Source organism: Pleuronectes platessa, chromosome 9 (genome assembly GCF_947347685.1).
Source record: "Pleuronectes platessa chromosome 9, fPlePla1.1, whole genome shotgun sequence".
NCBI lineage: Eukaryota > Metazoa > Chordata > Actinopteri > Pleuronectiformes > Pleuronectidae > Pleuronectes > Pleuronectes platessa.
In genome coordinates this window covers 23,772,439-23,791,699 of record NC_070634.1, presented here as the reverse complement: position 1 = coordinate 23,791,699, position 19,261 = coordinate 23,772,439, and the positions used below count along the sequence as shown (strand labels likewise).

At 45.4% G+C, this 19,261-nt stretch overlaps 1 protein-coding gene across 1 annotated transcript in view; it reads right to left on the bottom strand.

Annotated features, from left to right (window-relative positions):
- Positions 1–19,261, bottom strand: part of syde2 (synapse defective 1, Rho GTPase, homolog 2 (C. elegans)) — a 45,576-nt gene that overhangs the window by 13,060 nt on the left and 13,255 nt on the right. The window contains exons 4-5 of the mRNA XM_053430797.1: positions 8,912–10,032; positions 4,741–4,867 (exon numbers count right to left, since the gene is read on the bottom strand). Of these exons, the coding sequence (XP_053286772.1) occupies positions 4,741–4,867; positions 8,912–10,032 (1,248 nt within the window). The remainder of the gene's footprint in view (positions 1–4,740; positions 4,868–8,911; positions 10,033–19,261) is intronic.

Below are 19,261 nucleotides of genomic sequence, written 5' to 3'. Positions count from 1 at the left end.
GTCTCAGCCCGGGACCATAGTTTGATTCATATTTTGCAAAGTTCAGACTTTCAGATTGGTAGATGAGGAAAAAGAAGAGGAGGTGGTTCGGAGGATTGTTTGTAGTCTTTGTTTCTGACAATATAATGTTTGAACAATGAGGACGTTCATTTTGGAACAACAAACTAACTAGTGTTGAGTATTGTGCTGGAAGTTTGTGATACTGACATAATAATATTATAGTTGCAAGAAAATTAACCAACAACTCCTACGAACAGGCACATTTACAAACCAATCAATGTCAAGTACAGACATCCACACAGGGGATGGACCTACATGTGTCATACAACATTCTTTAGTGTGCTCCCTAAATTACTGTAGAAAACATTTGTATAGACTGAGCAATATAGAACTGATTTCACCAGAAGCCTCATCATGTTCAGTCAAAGCTCCAGACGACAACATCTTGAAGTATTTTGATGTAAATTGACTTTTCTTTTTTAAATCAATTCAGACTATTTCAATGTTTCCAATGAGCCACCAGAGACTACAAGCCACACAATGCACCGGGGCACGGCTCTACCTTTGACCTCTTGTTCAAACAAAGCGGAAGGTCACTCCTCCTGTCAGTGCCGCAGTCAACGCCTCGCCCGGAGAACAAACAGGGGCTTGTTCTCCGTCCGCCCCCCCCCCCCCTCCCTGCCGCCTCGCACGCCCCCACAGCACTAGGGGGGGCCAGAGGAGATGTGTGTGGTGCTGCCTTGTCCGGTGGCACGGTGAGGAGGCCTCGCACTGCGGCTCAGGAACTTTGCGTAGCCCTCCAGCAAGCCTCAGTTCTAACAGTGGAGCTCTGATGCCACAGGGGGATTCATCAGAACCACTGTTGTCTCCGGGTTTTGATCCCCGACCTGCAGTTTAAGACACTTTCAGACACCCACGCCGGCCTGGAGCTCTTTGTGAAGCGGTCGCCTGCTTCCCCGGGCCGGGCCCAGGGTTCAGCTAATCCCCCATGCGTGAGGCAAATACCATCTGTGTTTGTTCGGCAACAAAGGGGGCACTTGTTAATGACTTTCCTCGTCTTCACTGGAGTACTGCCTAGGGTGGAGGGGGGGGTGAAGTATAGGGAAGTAGGCAGTGGAAAAAGGCGAGTCAGGCAAATTAAAAACCACAAACTAGGATCAATAACTGTCCAGCGACACACAGCGAGGACAGGGGACGAGGCGCTGGACCAGTTTCCCATCAGCGAGTCTCTTTAGACGCTTTGTTTCCACACACACAGGTTCGAGCTGAGAGATTAATCATTATTCAAACTGTCCTCGTAAACCAATCAGTGTGACATTGTTGTGTCCGACCAGGAAGTGTGTGACTTCTACAAGACACTGGGATTTACTCCCGTAGGTGAGTCAGAGGTCTGCTAGTGACGCGGCTGAAAAACATGTGGACAGTAGAACAGGAAGAAACACATCATCTTATTTTCAGAGTTTCTTTCCATCGATTTAAACCATAAAGAAAAAATGATACAGAGACGCATCTTTAAATGATACAACTGGGAATAAATTATGCCTCAGATAACTAACAGGTCACTGATATATCGATATCAATGCAGATATGCAGATACTTATTTTGCGAAATTTATGCATTAAATATGTAAAAAAATATATATTTACTTAAGTTCTCTATATTTGCTTGAATTTGTGTTTTATGTGAATTAAGTTATTTATTAAAACATTCATGTTTAAACTGTTTTCATAAGAGTTTGATAACATCATCTTATGAATCATCGCCATTTAAAAAATATTTTTTATAAGAGATCATTTTGGGATTATTGTATTCAACCTGCAAAGTATCAAAGAGTATTAACAAGTTGGGAGCATGTGAAATAGAAGCTTTGTCCAAAAATAATAAATATCTGAATACGAGCCCCTCTAGAAATAACGAGTTAACATGTTACATCTTTGTTTATTTACTTAAATATGAATTAAGTAAATATATTTACTTAATTCAAGTTCTCTATATTTGCTTGAATTTTTGTTTTATGTGAATTAATAGTTATTTATTAAAACATTTATGTTTAAACTGTTTTCCTAAGAGTTTGATAACATCATCTTATGAATCATCGCCATTTAAAAAATATAAATATTTTTTATAAGAGATCATTTTGGGATTATTGTATTCAACCTGCAAAGTATCAAAGAGTATTAACAAGTTGGGAGCATGTGAAATAGAAGCTTTGTCCAAAAATAATAAATATCTGAATACGAGCCCCTCTAGAAATAACGAGTTAACGTGTTCCATCTTTGTTTGATGCTAAAAGCTACAGAGTGACGAGTGACGTCACGTTGTGGTTCTATGGATTTTATCTTCATCAGCAAGAGAAACAACACATTCGATACATTAAGTAAAAAGAAAAGAGAAACTCTCCACTGTCCTCACGAGTTCAATGATTGTGAGGAATGTGTGAATCCCTCTTGGTTCACATCCTCCACCGTGTTCCAGCCGACCTACAGCAGCACGCTCTCTCTCTGCTGCTTCCTCCTCAAGCACCGTGCGTGTTCACAGAAAGACTAACGTACAGATCGGAGGAGGAGGAGGAGGAGGAGGAGGAGGAGGAGGAGGAAGAGGAGGAGGAGGAGGACATACCACCACAGATAATGTTGTTTGCCTTGATATTGTGCTGCTCACGCCGACGACACATTTCTGCTTCCTTTGAGTGAACTGTGATTTGAAACAATGCGGGGCTGCACACTGAGCATGTTTTGCAAGCTTTGGATTGAACCCTGACCCCCCCCCCCCCCCCCCCCCGGATAATCCCTTTCACTACCTCCGCTTTTAAATTAGCCGTGTGACACGCCAGCCCTCGTAGCTCATCCGCTCGCTGCTCGCTCGTTAGCCCCGAGCCCGACTCCACTCCGGAGATTCCTTCATAATCCAACATCCAGCAGTATTTTTACACTTCAGTTACACATTCAAATTGGAAGGAATTCCTTAAAACCGTAAGGAGATTACATTTCAAAATACTGACGAGAAAAAGTGGAAATTAGGTCAATGAACAGGCAGGTTTTTACTGAATGTTTGGAGAAATTATGTTTTAAGACTAAACCCATGATTATATCTACCTCCCCCCTCCTCCTCCTCCTCCTCCTCCTCCTCTTCCTCTTCCTCTTCCTCTCACTCGGGCCCATCTGCAACAGCAACTTCGCTTGGCGGAGCAAATTTTTAGGCAACGAGCAAAAACCAACAGTCCACTCCGGTTGCTGGCCCTTTCTTTCCAGCCCGCTCAACTGTTAACTGTGTTCTTTGCCCTGCCATGCAAATGCGAGTGGATCAAAGCAGGCATGATAGGACGACGCCTATACGGGGCCTCTCCGCAAAACCAACAGCGGCTCCTACAATGCGAAGGGGTTTCCATGGTCTTCCTCGTTTTGTGGGAGAGAGAAAAAAAAAATCATGACTGAGTCGTTTTCTACAACTTTGCCCCCCCCCCCCCCTCCCTTCGAAATCTGTTGAAGCCATTACTCAACCCAGTGACATGGCGCTTTTAAGTAGAATGAGGACTGAGGGATGGAACTCACTGTTTTAATTTAACAGCTACAGAGCGGAGACGAAGATGAAACAAGGCCTCATCCATACCACAGTGATCCGGTTTGACCACCTCAGCATTTGGGCTGAAGGATCCGATCTCAATGTGTCTTGGGTGCGTTCACACTGGGTTTAGACCCGTCCACTAACGCATGGATCACTCAAGACACGTGTTAATAACTGGTTTGAACGAGGCACCAAAACATGGAGGGGACAGAAGGAAGCGTGTCTCAACCACCAAGCTGACAGAGAAAGAATGACCTGAATGTACAGCGCAGTGTGTGTTTGTGTGTGTTTGTGTGTGTGTGTGTGTGTTTGCGTGGGCCCTTCCCTCAGGCATCAGTACCAATGACTGGAATGCTCTTACTACAGACGGCAGACTCACTCACACACTCTCAGACGTACGCATGTGCCGACCTATCAGCAGCCGACTCACCGGTTCAGACACGTTCACTGGAGCAAACACGAGATCAATACAACATCTAGAATCTGCATTAATGTCCACGTGCTTCTTTCTCTTCGTTAAATCCTGCTGTGACTGTCCCACTGGATTTTAGATCAATCTTAGACCCCTTATTGTGTTTTTAAATCCCCTTAAGTTAAATTCTCAATTTATCTTTCTCTTATTGTGATTTATTGTTTTGTTTTAAAGCAAATCTTTCGTGTGAAAAAAGTTTTATTGTCAAAATAAATGACTCAAATCCAAAATGAAATACACCGGGGGCTTTCTGACTGAAAAGTGATATTGGTGAGGATTTTAAATGTACAGTATAGGGCTTTTATACAATTAAACTATTATCGTATGAAAACTTAAAAACTAAAATCTTCTTCCTCTTCTACTTTCTAGCAGAACTGATTTAACAGGTCAAAATTAGAACCAAAGCAATAAGGTAATCGATTGATGAGCCGATTGTCAGAAAATGATCAGTTAATCATTTAGGTCATTTTTCATGTTTCCCTGGTTTCAGCTTCTGATGCTTTTCTTCTGTCTTTGGTGTGAAAGTTCATATTTTTTTATTTTTCAGGACCAAAAACAACAACGTGGCCTCTGAGGAACTTGGACTGAAAACCCTGGTGGAATGTGGGAAAGAGGATATTTTTGCAAACCGAGACCAGAACGACACCGGAGCACAACGATCACATTCACGGTTTCACGTTTCTCTTCTGCCGCAGCTCGTTTACCTGTGATGACGTTGATGTCGGGATACGTGTTCTCACAAAGCTCCAAGGTGTAGGTGTCCCTCTCGAACGCCTCCCGGAGCTCCTTCTTCACCGCCGCAGATCCACACAGACGGTAGAGCCCCACCACCTGCACACACACACAGACACACAGACACACACAAATAGGTCAAATAAACATGGATGTCTCTGGAGTCAAACAGTTGACAGAGGGGCAGACATCTTTACAGCCTCATCGATCACGTTCGACAGCGGAGCGCCGACAACGTGCTGGAGAGGAGACAAAAGGACTTGAACAGAAAAACACAAAACTCCAGTCGGCTGTGTCTCCACAAAACGACAACTTATTGGAACAAATGAGTCGGCATCATTGACGAGCATCAGCAGCTCCTTGTCTGATATGCCGTATCACAGTCGTCCTCCTCCTCCCCCCCGCAGGTCAAAGGTGGAGGCTTCCTACGGCAAAGTGCCACAGATTCATGCCCCTGTCCAAACTAATGTAGATATTTTTCAAAACAAACCTTTTTCCCTCTGTGTTTGAGTTTGAGCCCCCTTCTGGTTGTCAGGCATTCTCCAGCAGTCAGACTATAACCAATAAAACGCTGTGGCAGTGAACCCCTGTGTCTCACTGAGGTGGTGGATGTGATTTATTGCCTATGACTTCAACCTTTAAAGTGAAAAACAACTATTTGGTCATTTCATCTTTCAAGAGAGATATTGTCTCCGTTCAAAACCTGAAACTTTGTTCTTAAAAAAGCCGACAGTGGCTTAATACTCAGTGCGTCTGTGGACATGGTTTCATCACTCGGCTCGTTTGAAAATGAAAACGTGCTCTTCGCTCTGAGACGTAATAAAAGTGTCACGTCCTCATGACTGAATGGATAAACAGCGTGCTGCTCTGAAAGCCGGGGAAACAGCTCAGCATTAAAAATAGAAACACTCGGCCATAAAACATTTATGTTTCTTCACGCAGGAACTCTGGAAGTGTGACCTGGAGGAACTTCTGAAGCAATCTCCTCAAGACGTTGACATTTGAGAGTTGAAACTCGGCACCAGTGGTCTCTTTGTTATGTTGGGATTAGCCCTCGGCTGCAGACATACCATAATTTCTCCTACATGTGTCCGTCTGGTATGTGGCATAGCAGACCAACTGGTGTGGTTGCCCCGGTAACGTGTTAAGTCAGTGGGCTGTGAATGGCGGGTCGAGTCCGGATCCACACAAACATACACTCACACACACACACAACACACACACACACAGACACACACGCCCTGCTGGCCTTTTCCGGGCTCCAGCGTAGGAGCAGAGCAAACGTCTCCCAGTCCCACCAGAGCAACCATTTGTGAGCTCTGGTCGTCCAGTGAGCCTCACACGAGAGGCAGAGCGGAGGACCGATTAGGCCGGGATTTGTCTTTGTGTGAGAGTAAACACAAGTCACTGGGCACAATGAACAACAAGTCCATTCAGAAAAAATAAAGAGAGAGTCTCACTCTATGGGGCGGTGGGATGGCGGGTGGGGGGGGAGCCCGAGTGCAAGCGGGGGAACAGCTGTGAGCAAAAAGAAGTGCTCGCACTCGTGCACCTCGGCTGCCGGGCAACACAACAAGCAGCACCGGCAGGGACCTGCATGTGGAGTGAGGCCGACACAAAGACCCACAACACCAGGCCCCTCGAGGTGGAGGAGGCTCCTTCAACTGAGGCCCTCAGCTTGTTTTTACAATATCAAAACAGAACGAGAACGAACACCCGAGTCGACAAAGTCATTTACTTCCAATAAACATGAGTCACATTTCACAGCAGGCACCCGCAGTAAAATCATCATCTGTTCTCACCTTTACAACGAGATAACACAAACGCCTCTTCTGGCACGATGAGAGGATTTAGAAAGTACACAAGCGCACGCACATCTAAACACTAGCTTCTGGAAAGAGGGGCGACAACAACCAGGAGACAAGAAATGGTGAGTGGACATTTCTTATCTCCGGGTGCAGGGATTTTCCCACGTCTGTACAAACACATGACAGGAGAGGAGACAGAGCCATTATCTTTACCATCATCTAATCAGCTGATTAATTTGTCAATGAATCCATTTTTATTTTTTTTGAATTCCAATATGTGCAAGCATAATTAATCTACTAAATCTATATAAACAAATATATTAACATTCCTGTTCTGTCAAGACTCTGGTTCTGTCTAAATGCTGCTGCTGTTTATCTGTTCACAACATGTCACAACCCGTGTTCCTCTTTCCCTGACATGTATGTGGGTCACTATGGCTCCTTTTAATTGATATCTCTCTCTAATGGGCTCCCCCGACAAAACCCCCGTCTCTGCAGTCCTTTCAAAACACCCACAATCCTCCCTGCGTCATAAAAGCCCGAGGAAGCCCCGAGGACACGTAATTCTCCGGCACTCTGAAAGAGAGACTCCATCAAAGATCCGACTAATCATTTGTTAAGCGCACGGCTACACGTCTGGCTGTTCGTGCTTCGGTGACACAACCCGAGCATTCCTCCGAGATCCGGTGTCAACCCCGGCCTGACCCCTGTCTGCCTGAAACCTGGGGGGAGCACTTACACTTGATCTCTGACTGATACCCTGATACCCTGATAGCCTCTGTGTAATTAAAGAAGGGGCGGGGGTGATTAGACCCAAACACTGCGAGGGACATGAGACAAAAGTGTCAGACTGAACGGAGACAGAAGGAGAGAGAGACAAAACAGAGGCAGACGAGGAGAGACAGAAACAGATGGCAATCCTAATCTGAGCAGAGCCAGTTAGAAACAGAGGAAACCTGAGAGAACCCAGTGAGAAGTGAAGGAGAAGCTTCAGAGAAAGCTGCAGCTCGACCATGAGGAGGTCAAAGAGGTGAACTTGACCTCAGATTCCCTCAGAGCGACAATACCGACAACTTGGCTTCTGGGAAGATCCAGCACATGTATGGTCACGATGCATTGAGGCACAAATACAACATAACACAACGTGAAGGAGGAGATTATGTTCAACTTTTTGAAAAATTCTAAAAGGGAAAGTTGAATATACATAAATAATTATTTGGCAGGAACCTTAAAGATAAATTTTCTCAGTTTAGTTCTCAAATTGACCAGATTGCACCTGAGAATGATAAAAGAAATGTAGAGTTGAAATGTTTAGTTGACTTATTGAATTATTGCGGAATAGAACATGAATAAACAACAATTATGATAATCAGTTTATTATTAATTATTGAAATTGCTGATCCTTGTCCTTCAAATGTCAGAACTTGATGCTTTAGTCTATTTTGTAATGTAGTTATCGTAAATTAAATATGATAGCTGTGTTTGAAGCCATCATCAGGCTTTTCTTTATACATTTCATTACTTTTAAATCCAATTCCAACTATGACTCACAAACTAATGATCTACTTTGAGGGTAATAATTAAATAAATCATTAACTTTGAACTTTTTCCACATGAAGAGACTGAGGGCGGGGTCTCGTTTGACAGACAGGCTGCTTTGGAGAGGCCCCCCCCACCCCCCAGAGGGATCAGTCGGGAGCGGTGTCCAGACACTTTTACTGCCGCTGTCTCGGATCTAATTAGGAGGAACGCCACTGCCTCTTTCTCTTACGTTCTTCAAAGAGCACATAAAACACATGGCGGCGGCGGGGGGGGGGGGGGGGGGGGGGGGGGGGGGGGGGGCTGATGATCACATGATCCACTCCCCACATCGCCCCCACAACAACAGTCTGTCAACCCTGAGTCTTTCTCCTCTGTGGATAAAGGAGCGAGCTGCCTCAGGAGCTCGGTGACATCACGATGCAGCGGCGCTGGCACCGAACGTCTCCTGTATCTTTTCTGCTGATGCCAGTCGACCGGCAACATTACCAGCTGCAGGGCGAACACACACAGCACAAAGCTGAAAGGATGCTCTGGATGTAGGATTACTTATCTCCACTTCTCTTTCACTCTCATGCAACGAGGCATCATAGAAAAATGTCCCGCAGCCTTTTTTTCTTCAAATGAATCCACGTCTATTTTTTCTATTTACATAACAGGATTAGAGTGGTTTTGATCCATACTTTCCACATAATAGGATCCTGCTCCCAGGAAACAGACAGCGATGAAAACATAACCTCCTTAACCAGATTCACTTGTTTGACTTGTCAGGAGAAGTGGAACTCATTGAACTCACCTGGCAGCCTCTCTTCTCTATCTCGTTGATGCACTTGTTTATGAGCAGCGGCACCATCAGTCCCGTGTTCTCCCTCTCCACCACCCGCCACACCTCCACTCCGAACACCTTGGGCTCCCTGTCTCCACCCAGCCGGCCGTCCAGCGAGTTCTGCCACTGCTCCATCAGGCTCAGCTTGACGTAGATCAGCCCCCGCGGCTCCAGCTTCACCGCCAGCTGGTGGGACCGCGTCACCCGGAAGAGCGCGGGCAGCACCACCGTGCCGTGGCAGCAGACGCGGTTCCGTCTCGGCGTGGGCTCCCAGCTGAACACCACCAGCTTCAGGTGCTGGGCGTTCTCCAGCTCGATGTTGAACGTGTGGTCCATGTCCAGGAAGGAGGTGCGACACGTGAGGAGAGCGGTTCGGGCCTTATTGACCGAGTCCACTTGGATGGCGCAGTAGACGTCTCGAGAGTCGATTCGCGGAGGTTTGAGGTCCTCGGCACCGTAGAAGTGCAGACTCATGAGTCCAGAGATGTACTGGCTGCACTTGGGCTGCTCCGTGAAGCTGTAATGGCGGAAAGCATCGATGTCCAGCTCGGTGCCGTTGAGTTTCGAGCTCCCTCCCGCTTCCACCTCCTTGCCTTTCCCTCCCTTCCCTTCCGAGGCGCCATGCTTCCCAGATTTGGCCACCAGCTCCGGTGAGTCCCCATCACTGAGGTAGCCTCCTTTGCTGGCGGACTTCGAGCTGCCGTTGCTTTTCTTCTTGCTGAAGCTGTGCTGCATGGACACACTGCTGTCCAGGTGGTAGCGCGAAATCACGTTCCGGCTCGCCTGCCCACCGCCAGTCGCCGTCAACCGAGGAGGGCCGGAGGTTTGGGTGACAGTCTCTGAGTTGTTTCTGGGAGAATGGGCCCGAGGCTCCGGCTGACTGCTGCCGTTGTTGCTGCCGCTCGATGTCCCCTTGACACTGAGTTTGCGGCTCAGCTCCGGGAGTTTCTTCATCCTCATGGAGATCTTCCTGACGGTGCGCGGGGACTTGATCTTGTCTGGGAAGGACCAGTTGATGGAGCTGCTCTTCTTGGTCGGGTTGGGGCTGGAGGGAGGCGAGAAGCCGACGGCGTTGGGCAGCTCGGTTCCATCTGTAGAGGAAATGACAAGAGAAAGCTTGGTTAAAAGGGGAGGCTGGCGCGTTTTGAATTGGTTTCACATGAAAGTCCAGCTCCAAGTGAATGTTCAGATGTTCAGTGAAGATACAAAGGAGAGAGAAGACTGAAAAACCAAAAGAGCCATAATTAACAATCTCTTAGAAAAGCCCTACACCTCCGCGGCACATCATCAAGTGATTAGGTTTAAATGCAACCCAGTAGTCCTCTGACAGATTTACACTGAGCAGGCAACGCTTCACATAAACATTTCAGCCCCATATCATACGGTTACAGTCTATAGATGTAAACCTAGACAGCAATTTGTCTAATGGATGGTTTCAAAAAATGCAATTGTTCACCAAGACATTTCCTCGAGGCCTTGAATGATCTTTATTCAGATTTCAGAGACACATCATTCGCTGCAGCTCCAGTGAAGAAAGAGATGAGCAGGGAAACCTGTGGTTGGAGACATTCAATGTTTCAGGTGCAGAGCTGAAGCTACTCGGTGATTATTCAAGTTGGGCTGGACCTTGAAGGCAGCTCTCGCCCAACTAGACGTCTACACCGGGAAATTTCAGGGTCTAGAACATGTTTAGTCTACCGTAGTGAAGTGGCAGTCCCACTGACATGACATACTATCACTTCATGAGGTGGGTTAGGCCAACCTGTTCGCCAGGGATCACCGCTGACACTCGTTTGGAGTTGAGGGAAAACAGGAAAAATATTAAGTCCAACATTCACGTATTTAGCTCAGTTTCACTATGGTCTCCAGCGAGTGATGGACAGGTAGCATACAGAGTTTTTTTGATCATAGACTTTATATGAAGATTGTTGACATCACAGTTCCCAAACAATAACGCCAAAGTGTCTCAAAAGTCCCCTGGTGGCTGGCTGCTGTCAGGACTAGGTCAGGACTTATTGTGGTTTTGTAATGCCAAACTCAAAACCCTGCACTCAAACTTTAATATCCCCTGCTTGTGCTTACATTCGCTCTGCTTGCGCTCAAACTGTGCGCTTGCACTCAGATGTTTTGGTCACTTGGACAGATTTCCTGCGCTCCACCTTCCACTCTTCTCCTCAGGCTTATGCTGCTTCTTTGTGTTTGGATATTTTTGTTCAACAAGTCGGTCAGAGTTCCTCCACCAGTAGAATGCCAGGTGTATTGTTGATAAATAAAGTTGTCCCGCCTTTGTCCTGGGTGCATTAGCTTTGACTTCTTTAGTACTGGTAGTGCATGAACCCAGTTAAAGTAGCAGCCCGCACGCGACTCTCAGGCAGCGTTTGTATCCAGGACATTTTGTCCTCCTTTCCGGATAGTGGGAGGAAGAGGAGACGCGTAGACCATGAGTTCAAACAGTTGGAAATTACTGTGATGAGAACAGTGAGTGATTCAAAACAGGAAAGCTGAGGGGCAATAAAACCAAAACAATGTGCTCAAAGACACACAAACAACCGTTGCATTGAATAGTGGTTCTCAAAATTCAACTGTTTTCAGATGCACACGGTGACTTGATCCATTGTTCGTATAAAAATACCAATTAGAGTAGCTTCAAGAGCCAGTGAATTATTGACTTAACTGTTTCTTATTTGTGCAGCCTGTATGTCCACAGTCATATTACTGACTATAACAACAGATGGACCAGTGCAGTTTGTACATTGTTACTTTTCAGTAGCTGCAGCAGCACAAACATTAACTTCACAGAATCACGTCTACTCCACTGTTTACGAGCCCCATCACGCGACTAGAGGAAATCCTTTCAGCCATTTTCTAGCCAAAAAAAAAAGAATCTGCCAGCCTCGATTTGAGTGATGTACATGGAATTTGTCAAATTCTGGGCATCCTGCTATTCTCCCAACAGGAGGCGAGGGCCTCTCTCAAACAGAAAAACAGCTCTCTTCTACATTCAGGGCTCTTTTAATACGATTTCCTCTGTGGCTAACCTGTGCTTTATAATCTTTATTGGTAATACTTCACTGCGTGAGTTAATGGGAGATTAGGGCTCGACCACATGACTTAGTGGGAAGAATTTAACTTCTGAAGATCTTCTGCCTGAGTGCTTCCAGACCTGGCCTAGATATTACACAAGACACCAAGTTCGAGGGACTGAACAGATATTAAGACGTTAACTACTTTTATTATGATGTAAATTCTTACTGCGTAGAGTCTGAATGCATCAATTTGAATGAAAATCAATTTATTGTTTTAACCGGCTAATTACTTTCTCTGAATACATCTCAGAAAGAAAGGGTGATCCTGACGGAGAGGGGGGAGAGATAGAAAGTAGAAAGAAGAGCGAGGGAGAGCTTGACCCTGCCAACATCACCAGCTCTATTTACAGAAGGGACCTGCTGTGCTATTCTGGGACGAGGGTCCGCGAGTGAAAAGGGAGGGAGGCCGAGGATGGAGAGAAGGGAAAGACGGGGGGGCAGGAGCAGGGCAGGGTGTAGCCTGCAGATGGGGGACAAAGGCACCCCTTGTCCAGGCTCTCCGAGGTCTGGATGGGCGACTGGAAGGCTGGCACGCCGGCTGCTGAATGTACAAACGAACACGGCTGTTCACTCGCATTCCAAACCAAAACCATGTTTAGCCTCCTTTTTCCCCTTCGTAGCTGAATAACTTTCCCTGTCACGGCTTCCTGCCAATAACACACACACAGGGGCGCTGTGAGAAGAGGGGCGGAGGTGCAACTTCAACCAAACAACATCTGGGGAGGGGTCGGGTAAACAGAGGGGTGCGGCTCAGGTCTGAAAACAGAGAAGTCACTTGTACCTGAAACACGGTTCAACTATTTCCATGTTCTTATATAATCTGTAGCTCTATGAAGTGAGTATCTGCAAAGCTGCAATGGATCACACTGCTGTGGATGGTGTATATTTGATAGACATCTTAAAAACAGTCTTTGGTGCACATGTGAAATGCGTCACATTGAGAGAGGCTGTCTGTGGCCGTGTACAAGATGCTGTTGTTGCCTCCAGAGTTTTCACCTCCTTGTTTATTGACTTGTTTGTTTTTCAGCAGGACTACACAAAGACTACAAACATGAATTACACAAAACTTGGTGGAGTGAGTCGGAGCTTTGAAAGAACCCATTACATTTTGGCACGGAGGCAAATTAATTACAAGAAGCAGCATTTTTCCAACTTTTGTGTATTTTTTCAGGGAAATAATCCACAGATCTTGATTCTGTTTTATGACAAATAGATCAATTAGGTTATCAGATCATTTCTTCTTTTTAATATTACTACTATGAAGACTAGACAATCTTGTGTAACATCATGTGGCCTTGGTGGTGGCATAAACTCCACAGAGTGCTCTTCTAGTTTGTTTATAGTAATTAGACTCCTGTGTCTTGTTTAAACTGGAAATGATTTATTATTGTGAAAACACATGGGGCCTGCTAGTGTTACTGTTTCTCTCCTACATCAGTTGTATCGGGTTGATTGTAACTTTTTTTTGTTGTCTTCCATGTTACCGAATTAAATTACAGCCAATTACAATCAGAAACTGATTGAAGCAGTTTGGGAAGTTTAAGAGTTTGAACATTGTATCTCAGGGAAAACGTTAACATGAAAATGAATGTGATTTTTCAATATATGATCTTTCACATTCTTACTGTATTTATTACTATAGCTAGATATTGTAATGGAAATTGATGGCAATACTTCAATTTCAGTATCAAAACAATACTTTTGTCAGTACCTTATATCTTTTCATAGATTTTATTATTGAACAAACAACCAAACTGATCTATGCATCAACAAAATGATCAACTATCGGTTCTTCACACTTCTTAATACTTAATTATCTGACTTCATAAAGGTTCAATAGTCAGTTCTAATTGTAACACGTGTATAAAATAGGAAAAATATTCATATTATTGTGATTCTAACCAAACTGCGAGGTCTGACAACATGAAAAATCACAATAACACCAAAACAGTAACTGTTTCCTTTGAATCAATATTATTAAATGAGAATTATGACCCACATCGATGCCCATTTACTTCTCTAACACAAACTGTAAAATCCTTCAACTGTGAGAATCATAACAACTTCCCCCAGTGTTCCATTCCTCAGAAAATCACCATGAACTGGGGCAACGTCCACCAGCTTCTGACAAAGTTAATGACTGTTGCATTGTTAATGACTGTGGCTTCATACACACAAACACACACTCCAGCCTTTGGCCTTGTGGCAGCAGCCAGCAGAGTAACATGACACCTCACTAGCTGAGGTTCAGGGGCGATGGTTTGACACCCAACCCTCCAGGGCCGTGTTCCAGGGTCAAAGGGCGAAAGGTCCACATTCCTCTGGGTGACACCTGAGCTGAGCGACTGTGTCCACCCCCCCAAAGCACTTCAACATGCGCATGCACTCAGCTTATTACTGTAGCCCAAAGAGAGAGTGCATGTAAATATGCAAACATCAAGACAAACACACACACATGCCCTCTCTGACCCTGTGGCCCTCCTCAGGCATCCGGCCACTGACACCTCTTAACAAAGGTCAAGAATTTATGACGAGGGTTTATCACAATGCTGGCTCCAGACAGGTGCAGGACGAGGGTGTGTGTGTGTGTGTGTCTGTGAGTGTGTGTGTGAGATTGTGACAGACTCATTATCTAATTTGGCAGATAGATTTTTTACAACCAACAAATTGTCACTCTAGCCAATGTCAATAAATTATAGTCGCATAATGAAGGTTGACCTTAAAAAAAACAGTGTTGTAGGCCAGGCTGACAAACATGTGTGTGTGTTTGTTTGTGTGAAAGTCTTCACTGATATCACTTGTGGGGAGACAACAAACTGCCATTCACTCGAGTGTGTGGCCGTGTGGGTGTGTCAGCCACACGTGTGCGTTCAGTGTAAAAACAGAAAGGTCCAGGGTGTGCTGACAAACAAGGGGAGGGTAAACAAACCAGTGAATGGCATACTTGTGCCGGGGTTTCTTCGCCCGGTGACCGAGGCCCCGGCTCTGCGCTGCTTCCTCTGCTTTCGGCTCTAAATCAGTCCACAGCGGACGGCCTTTCAGGGGCCTGCTTCATTACAATGGTTACAAAACCCCTGCTAATATATCCAAGCATGCAGGCCCTCTCACTAGCACAACATGGCCCCCTGCCAAAGCTGCCCTCATGTAGTCTTAACTCGCCTACTGCTGGAGGCATTCCTGCTCTGCTGCAACTCAACCGACAAGAGCGCCTGCTAATTCTGGATGGTCACCCCCCCCCCCCCTCCCACTCCCTCCCCCCCGGCCTCCTCGAGCTGCCACCGTCCAAACAACACAGAGAGCAACTTAATGATGTGCTGACAAATTACTTATTTTTATTTGAAAAGCCAACCAGAAACACGTTTGGCACTAAACGACTACTGCAAATTTGTTCCTAATTTGATGATGTGATTTTACACAGCAGCTCTGCCAAGGGAAAATTGCTTCCTCATTGTAAATGGGTGAATGAATTGAAAATGAAACGACATTAGGCACGATCACTTTGAGGATTAGAGCCGGGCCGATAAGTATCGTCAGGGCTGAGAAGATGATGTAAAATTGGAAATAATTTCTGTAACAGATTATTACAAGGATGTAAGATATAAAACATTTACAGATTCCTACGACGATGTGAATAAACTTTACGATGAAAAAACTGTAGCTGAGGCTCAATTCTTTACAGATAAAGAAGCTGAATTAAGAAATAACCGTAAACATAAATTAACTTTGTTAAAGTTAAAGTTTTCATATCCGGAAATAGAGGGTTTTTATCTTCTATCCAATAAACTGTCCAGGCTCTAATTAGGATTTTATCAATGCTCCTACTCTTATCACTATTCCTCAGTACTGATTAGCCAGTCTGATCATTTAGTTATTTAATCTTCATCTACACAGAGTCCGGACGAGGCTGGAGGTCGTATTGAACAGCTGGACGAGCTGGACGGGTTTCACCACTGACTGTGTTCGATTTCCACCTGCAGGCCCAAACACTTCTCATCAAACACACACACACAGCGGGGGATCGAACGCTCCACCCGCTGAACCGCACAACGTGAGCCATGACCTTCGATTCCTGTACAATCTGTTAGAGTGAGCAGAGGAGCCGGTGCACACAGATACAATGACAGGTTCTCCAGCTGCTCTGGTGATGAAATGAAGAACAGACCGGAGAGAAAGACGAGGAAAAAACTATGTGACCCGAATCTGCTCCGGGTTTGAAGTGCTGTTCTCACAATGTGTTGACTCCCTCCAGACCTCACCGTGCAATCGTCAGCCCAGATTAGATTCCAGGTTTGAACTCGGTGGCTTGAACTCTCAAGTAACTTCAGCAGCCGGAGGGGGGGGGGGGGGGGCAGCTCTTAAACGCGGCAGCCAGCACGACCAAAACAACCCCCAGAAATAGCTCGGATCCCATTCTGAGCGCCGGCCAAGTCAAGATTCCCCAAACAGTCGCTGAAGGGAACAAGAGATCGGGAGCGCACCGCTGCTCACCACCCCCCCCCAAAGTCCATCAATCATTATTCTCCACACAAATAGAGCATTCAGATGGACACAAAGTCGAGTCAATGGGCAGCGCATGAGGAGTCTGGAGTGTATCCGGTGAGGGGAAAGAGAAGCAGCCAGTCGTAAGAGGGGAAACTATGGCCACCGAGAGTCATCTACATCTGCACCGCTTCATTAATTCAGCAGACGCTCTCACTCGAGCTCAATCAACGAGGGGCCTGTCGGAGTTCTGGCCTGAAAGATAAAGTGGAGTCTGTGTGCGGATCGTATTCATGAGGCAGTAGACACAGGAACCGGGGGAAGAGTTCAACTCCGTGGCTGCACATTGAAGACTCTGTCAAAGTTCCTTAATCCCTCCGAGGCACTGGAGCGTTTCCAAAAAAGTGGGGATGTTCCTCATAATGTGATATTTACAACACAGCAACTCATCTTTAATATTGAATATTCAGGTTTACATTCAACTACACCGGACATGTTTTACGGTATATTCTTAAACCAAATAAGAGGCTTTTAAAACAATTAGCTGTTTCACTGTTTTCAAGTTACTCTAATATATTATTTGTGATTATATTAGTATTTGTTTAGATTTGTTAAAGTCTTATTCTCTTTTTGATGATATCTATATTCTGTTTACTACATTAGAAGAGGTAAACATACAGCACATGGTGATTGTTACGGTCAACAAACAGATGTTTACTTTAGTTTGTTGCAAAATATTCATGGTCATATGGACTTTGTTGTGACATCAATAAGATGTCACAACAAAGTCAGAGAATATTGTTGTATAATGTAGTACTGCATTCACTTTTGCGACCAATAAGATAAGGACCTTATCTTCAGCTTATTTAGATTAACCAATCATTTGGCATCATACAGTGTGATTTTCATTCTACAGTCGGTTGATTGAACATATTTCAGCTGGTGTTTCAGATTATTGGAGACCAGAGTTCAATTTATCTGATTAATAAAATAAAAACAAACTAAATGAATCAAAGGAACTTTATTTAACTAATTAAATGTCCCAGTTTGACCAGGACACTAACGGCAGAGCAGAGTGAACGCTGCCCACAGCGAGTTGCTGTCCTTTTAACTCCTGCCAACCATCCCCCAACACACCAGCTCAGAGAGGAGGAGGAGGAGGAGGTGGAGGAGTGCAGTGTCATTCTGTAGCCAACACAAACTGTGTTTACAACAGCCACAACACACACACAGATACACACACACACACTTGTAGCTAGAGGAGGCAAAATATGAAGGTAAACGCCGAGGCGATGTTAAACCTTCCATTCCTTTTGATTTAAACCCAAAGTGCCAACTGAAATACGCACGCACACACACACGCACACGCGCACACACACACACACACACACACACACACAGTAATGAGTGTTTCCTCTTTGATGACACGCAGCCGGCCTTGATGCTCTGTGGGACGATGGCGTTGCCAAACCCACAGGAATCAGTTGCAAAGTCAACAGGCAGCAGAGAGGGAGGCAGTTCCGGAGCAGGAGGGAAAACGAAAAAAAAACACACACTGACTTCCAGTTGCACAGCTTCAGTCCGAACACCAGTGAACCCATACAGACCCGCTACCGAGTCGTATCTCAGGAAGTCAACCAAACACAGGTGATTGAATGGAAGTTAAGGGAATACAAAGGAAAACTGCTTACTGAACGTTAAAGGAGATATATAACGCTCTAATTTAGGTTCATCATTTTATTTTGAAAAGGTTTACATGCTCTAAAGTTCAGAAAACACATGACTCTCCTCAAACTGTCCAGTGCTGCAGCTCCTCTCTTCAGCCTCTGTCTGAAACACTTGGTTTTATGTTTCAGGAGATTCGGGAGAAGTGTTTTCTGTGGAGGCGGAGCTTACTCTGGGATTTTTTTACTTCACAGAACTTCACAAAAAAATTCTATAAAACACAATAGAGGAAAGAAAAACTGATAAACCATCATGCGTCTCCTGTAAATAATCTGTTACAGCTGAGAACAAGTTTACTTCTGAAAACTCCGGTCTCAGATTGTGTCCACTCATCTTCTCGCCCAGTACGAGGAAACACTGACAACACATTTCAAACCGTGCAGGCAGAAATAGCCTAAATTAGAATTAGCTCTCTGTGCCGTGATTACCGACCTTCCTGGACCGGTGCACTGAGACTCATTCGGGGCCGGTTTAATCCTAATCCCACGAGGAAAGTTTCTCATGACGGAGAGTTTGGCTGAGCCACACGTGATGGCAGCGAGAGCCAGGAGTTGGAAGCCAGTCGATGAGGATCAAGGAGTTTATCGGGCCGCCAATCAAACCCTGGGTCCTTGTCAAGGGCAGATTAGTTTTGTGGGGTAAAGCAGCACCTCGAGGGGTTAAGACCTTCCACTCCACAAGACAAACACAGAGGTTTGGAGGATGCTGCTGATTCGAAACAGGACAAACTTGCAGCCCAGAAGCATTTTCTTTCATTTCTAACACCACGTCTCAATAACTTGTGGTTTCAACTTTTCAACCCCCCTCAGAACTTATCCCTGAGCTCGTCTCCAGGCCTCGTCCCGGCAGTAAATCTGCTGCAGCGAACACTAAAGCTCACGTATTGGATTTCAGCGAGCGCACCCCCGACCATTCACTGCTCTGCTTTTGTGCTCAAACGACTCGAAATGGCTGTTGCGTGCCACAGAAGTGTTGTCAACGGTTGTAATTATAGGCTCAGCTCAAGATGGGCCACTTGATTCAAACTACC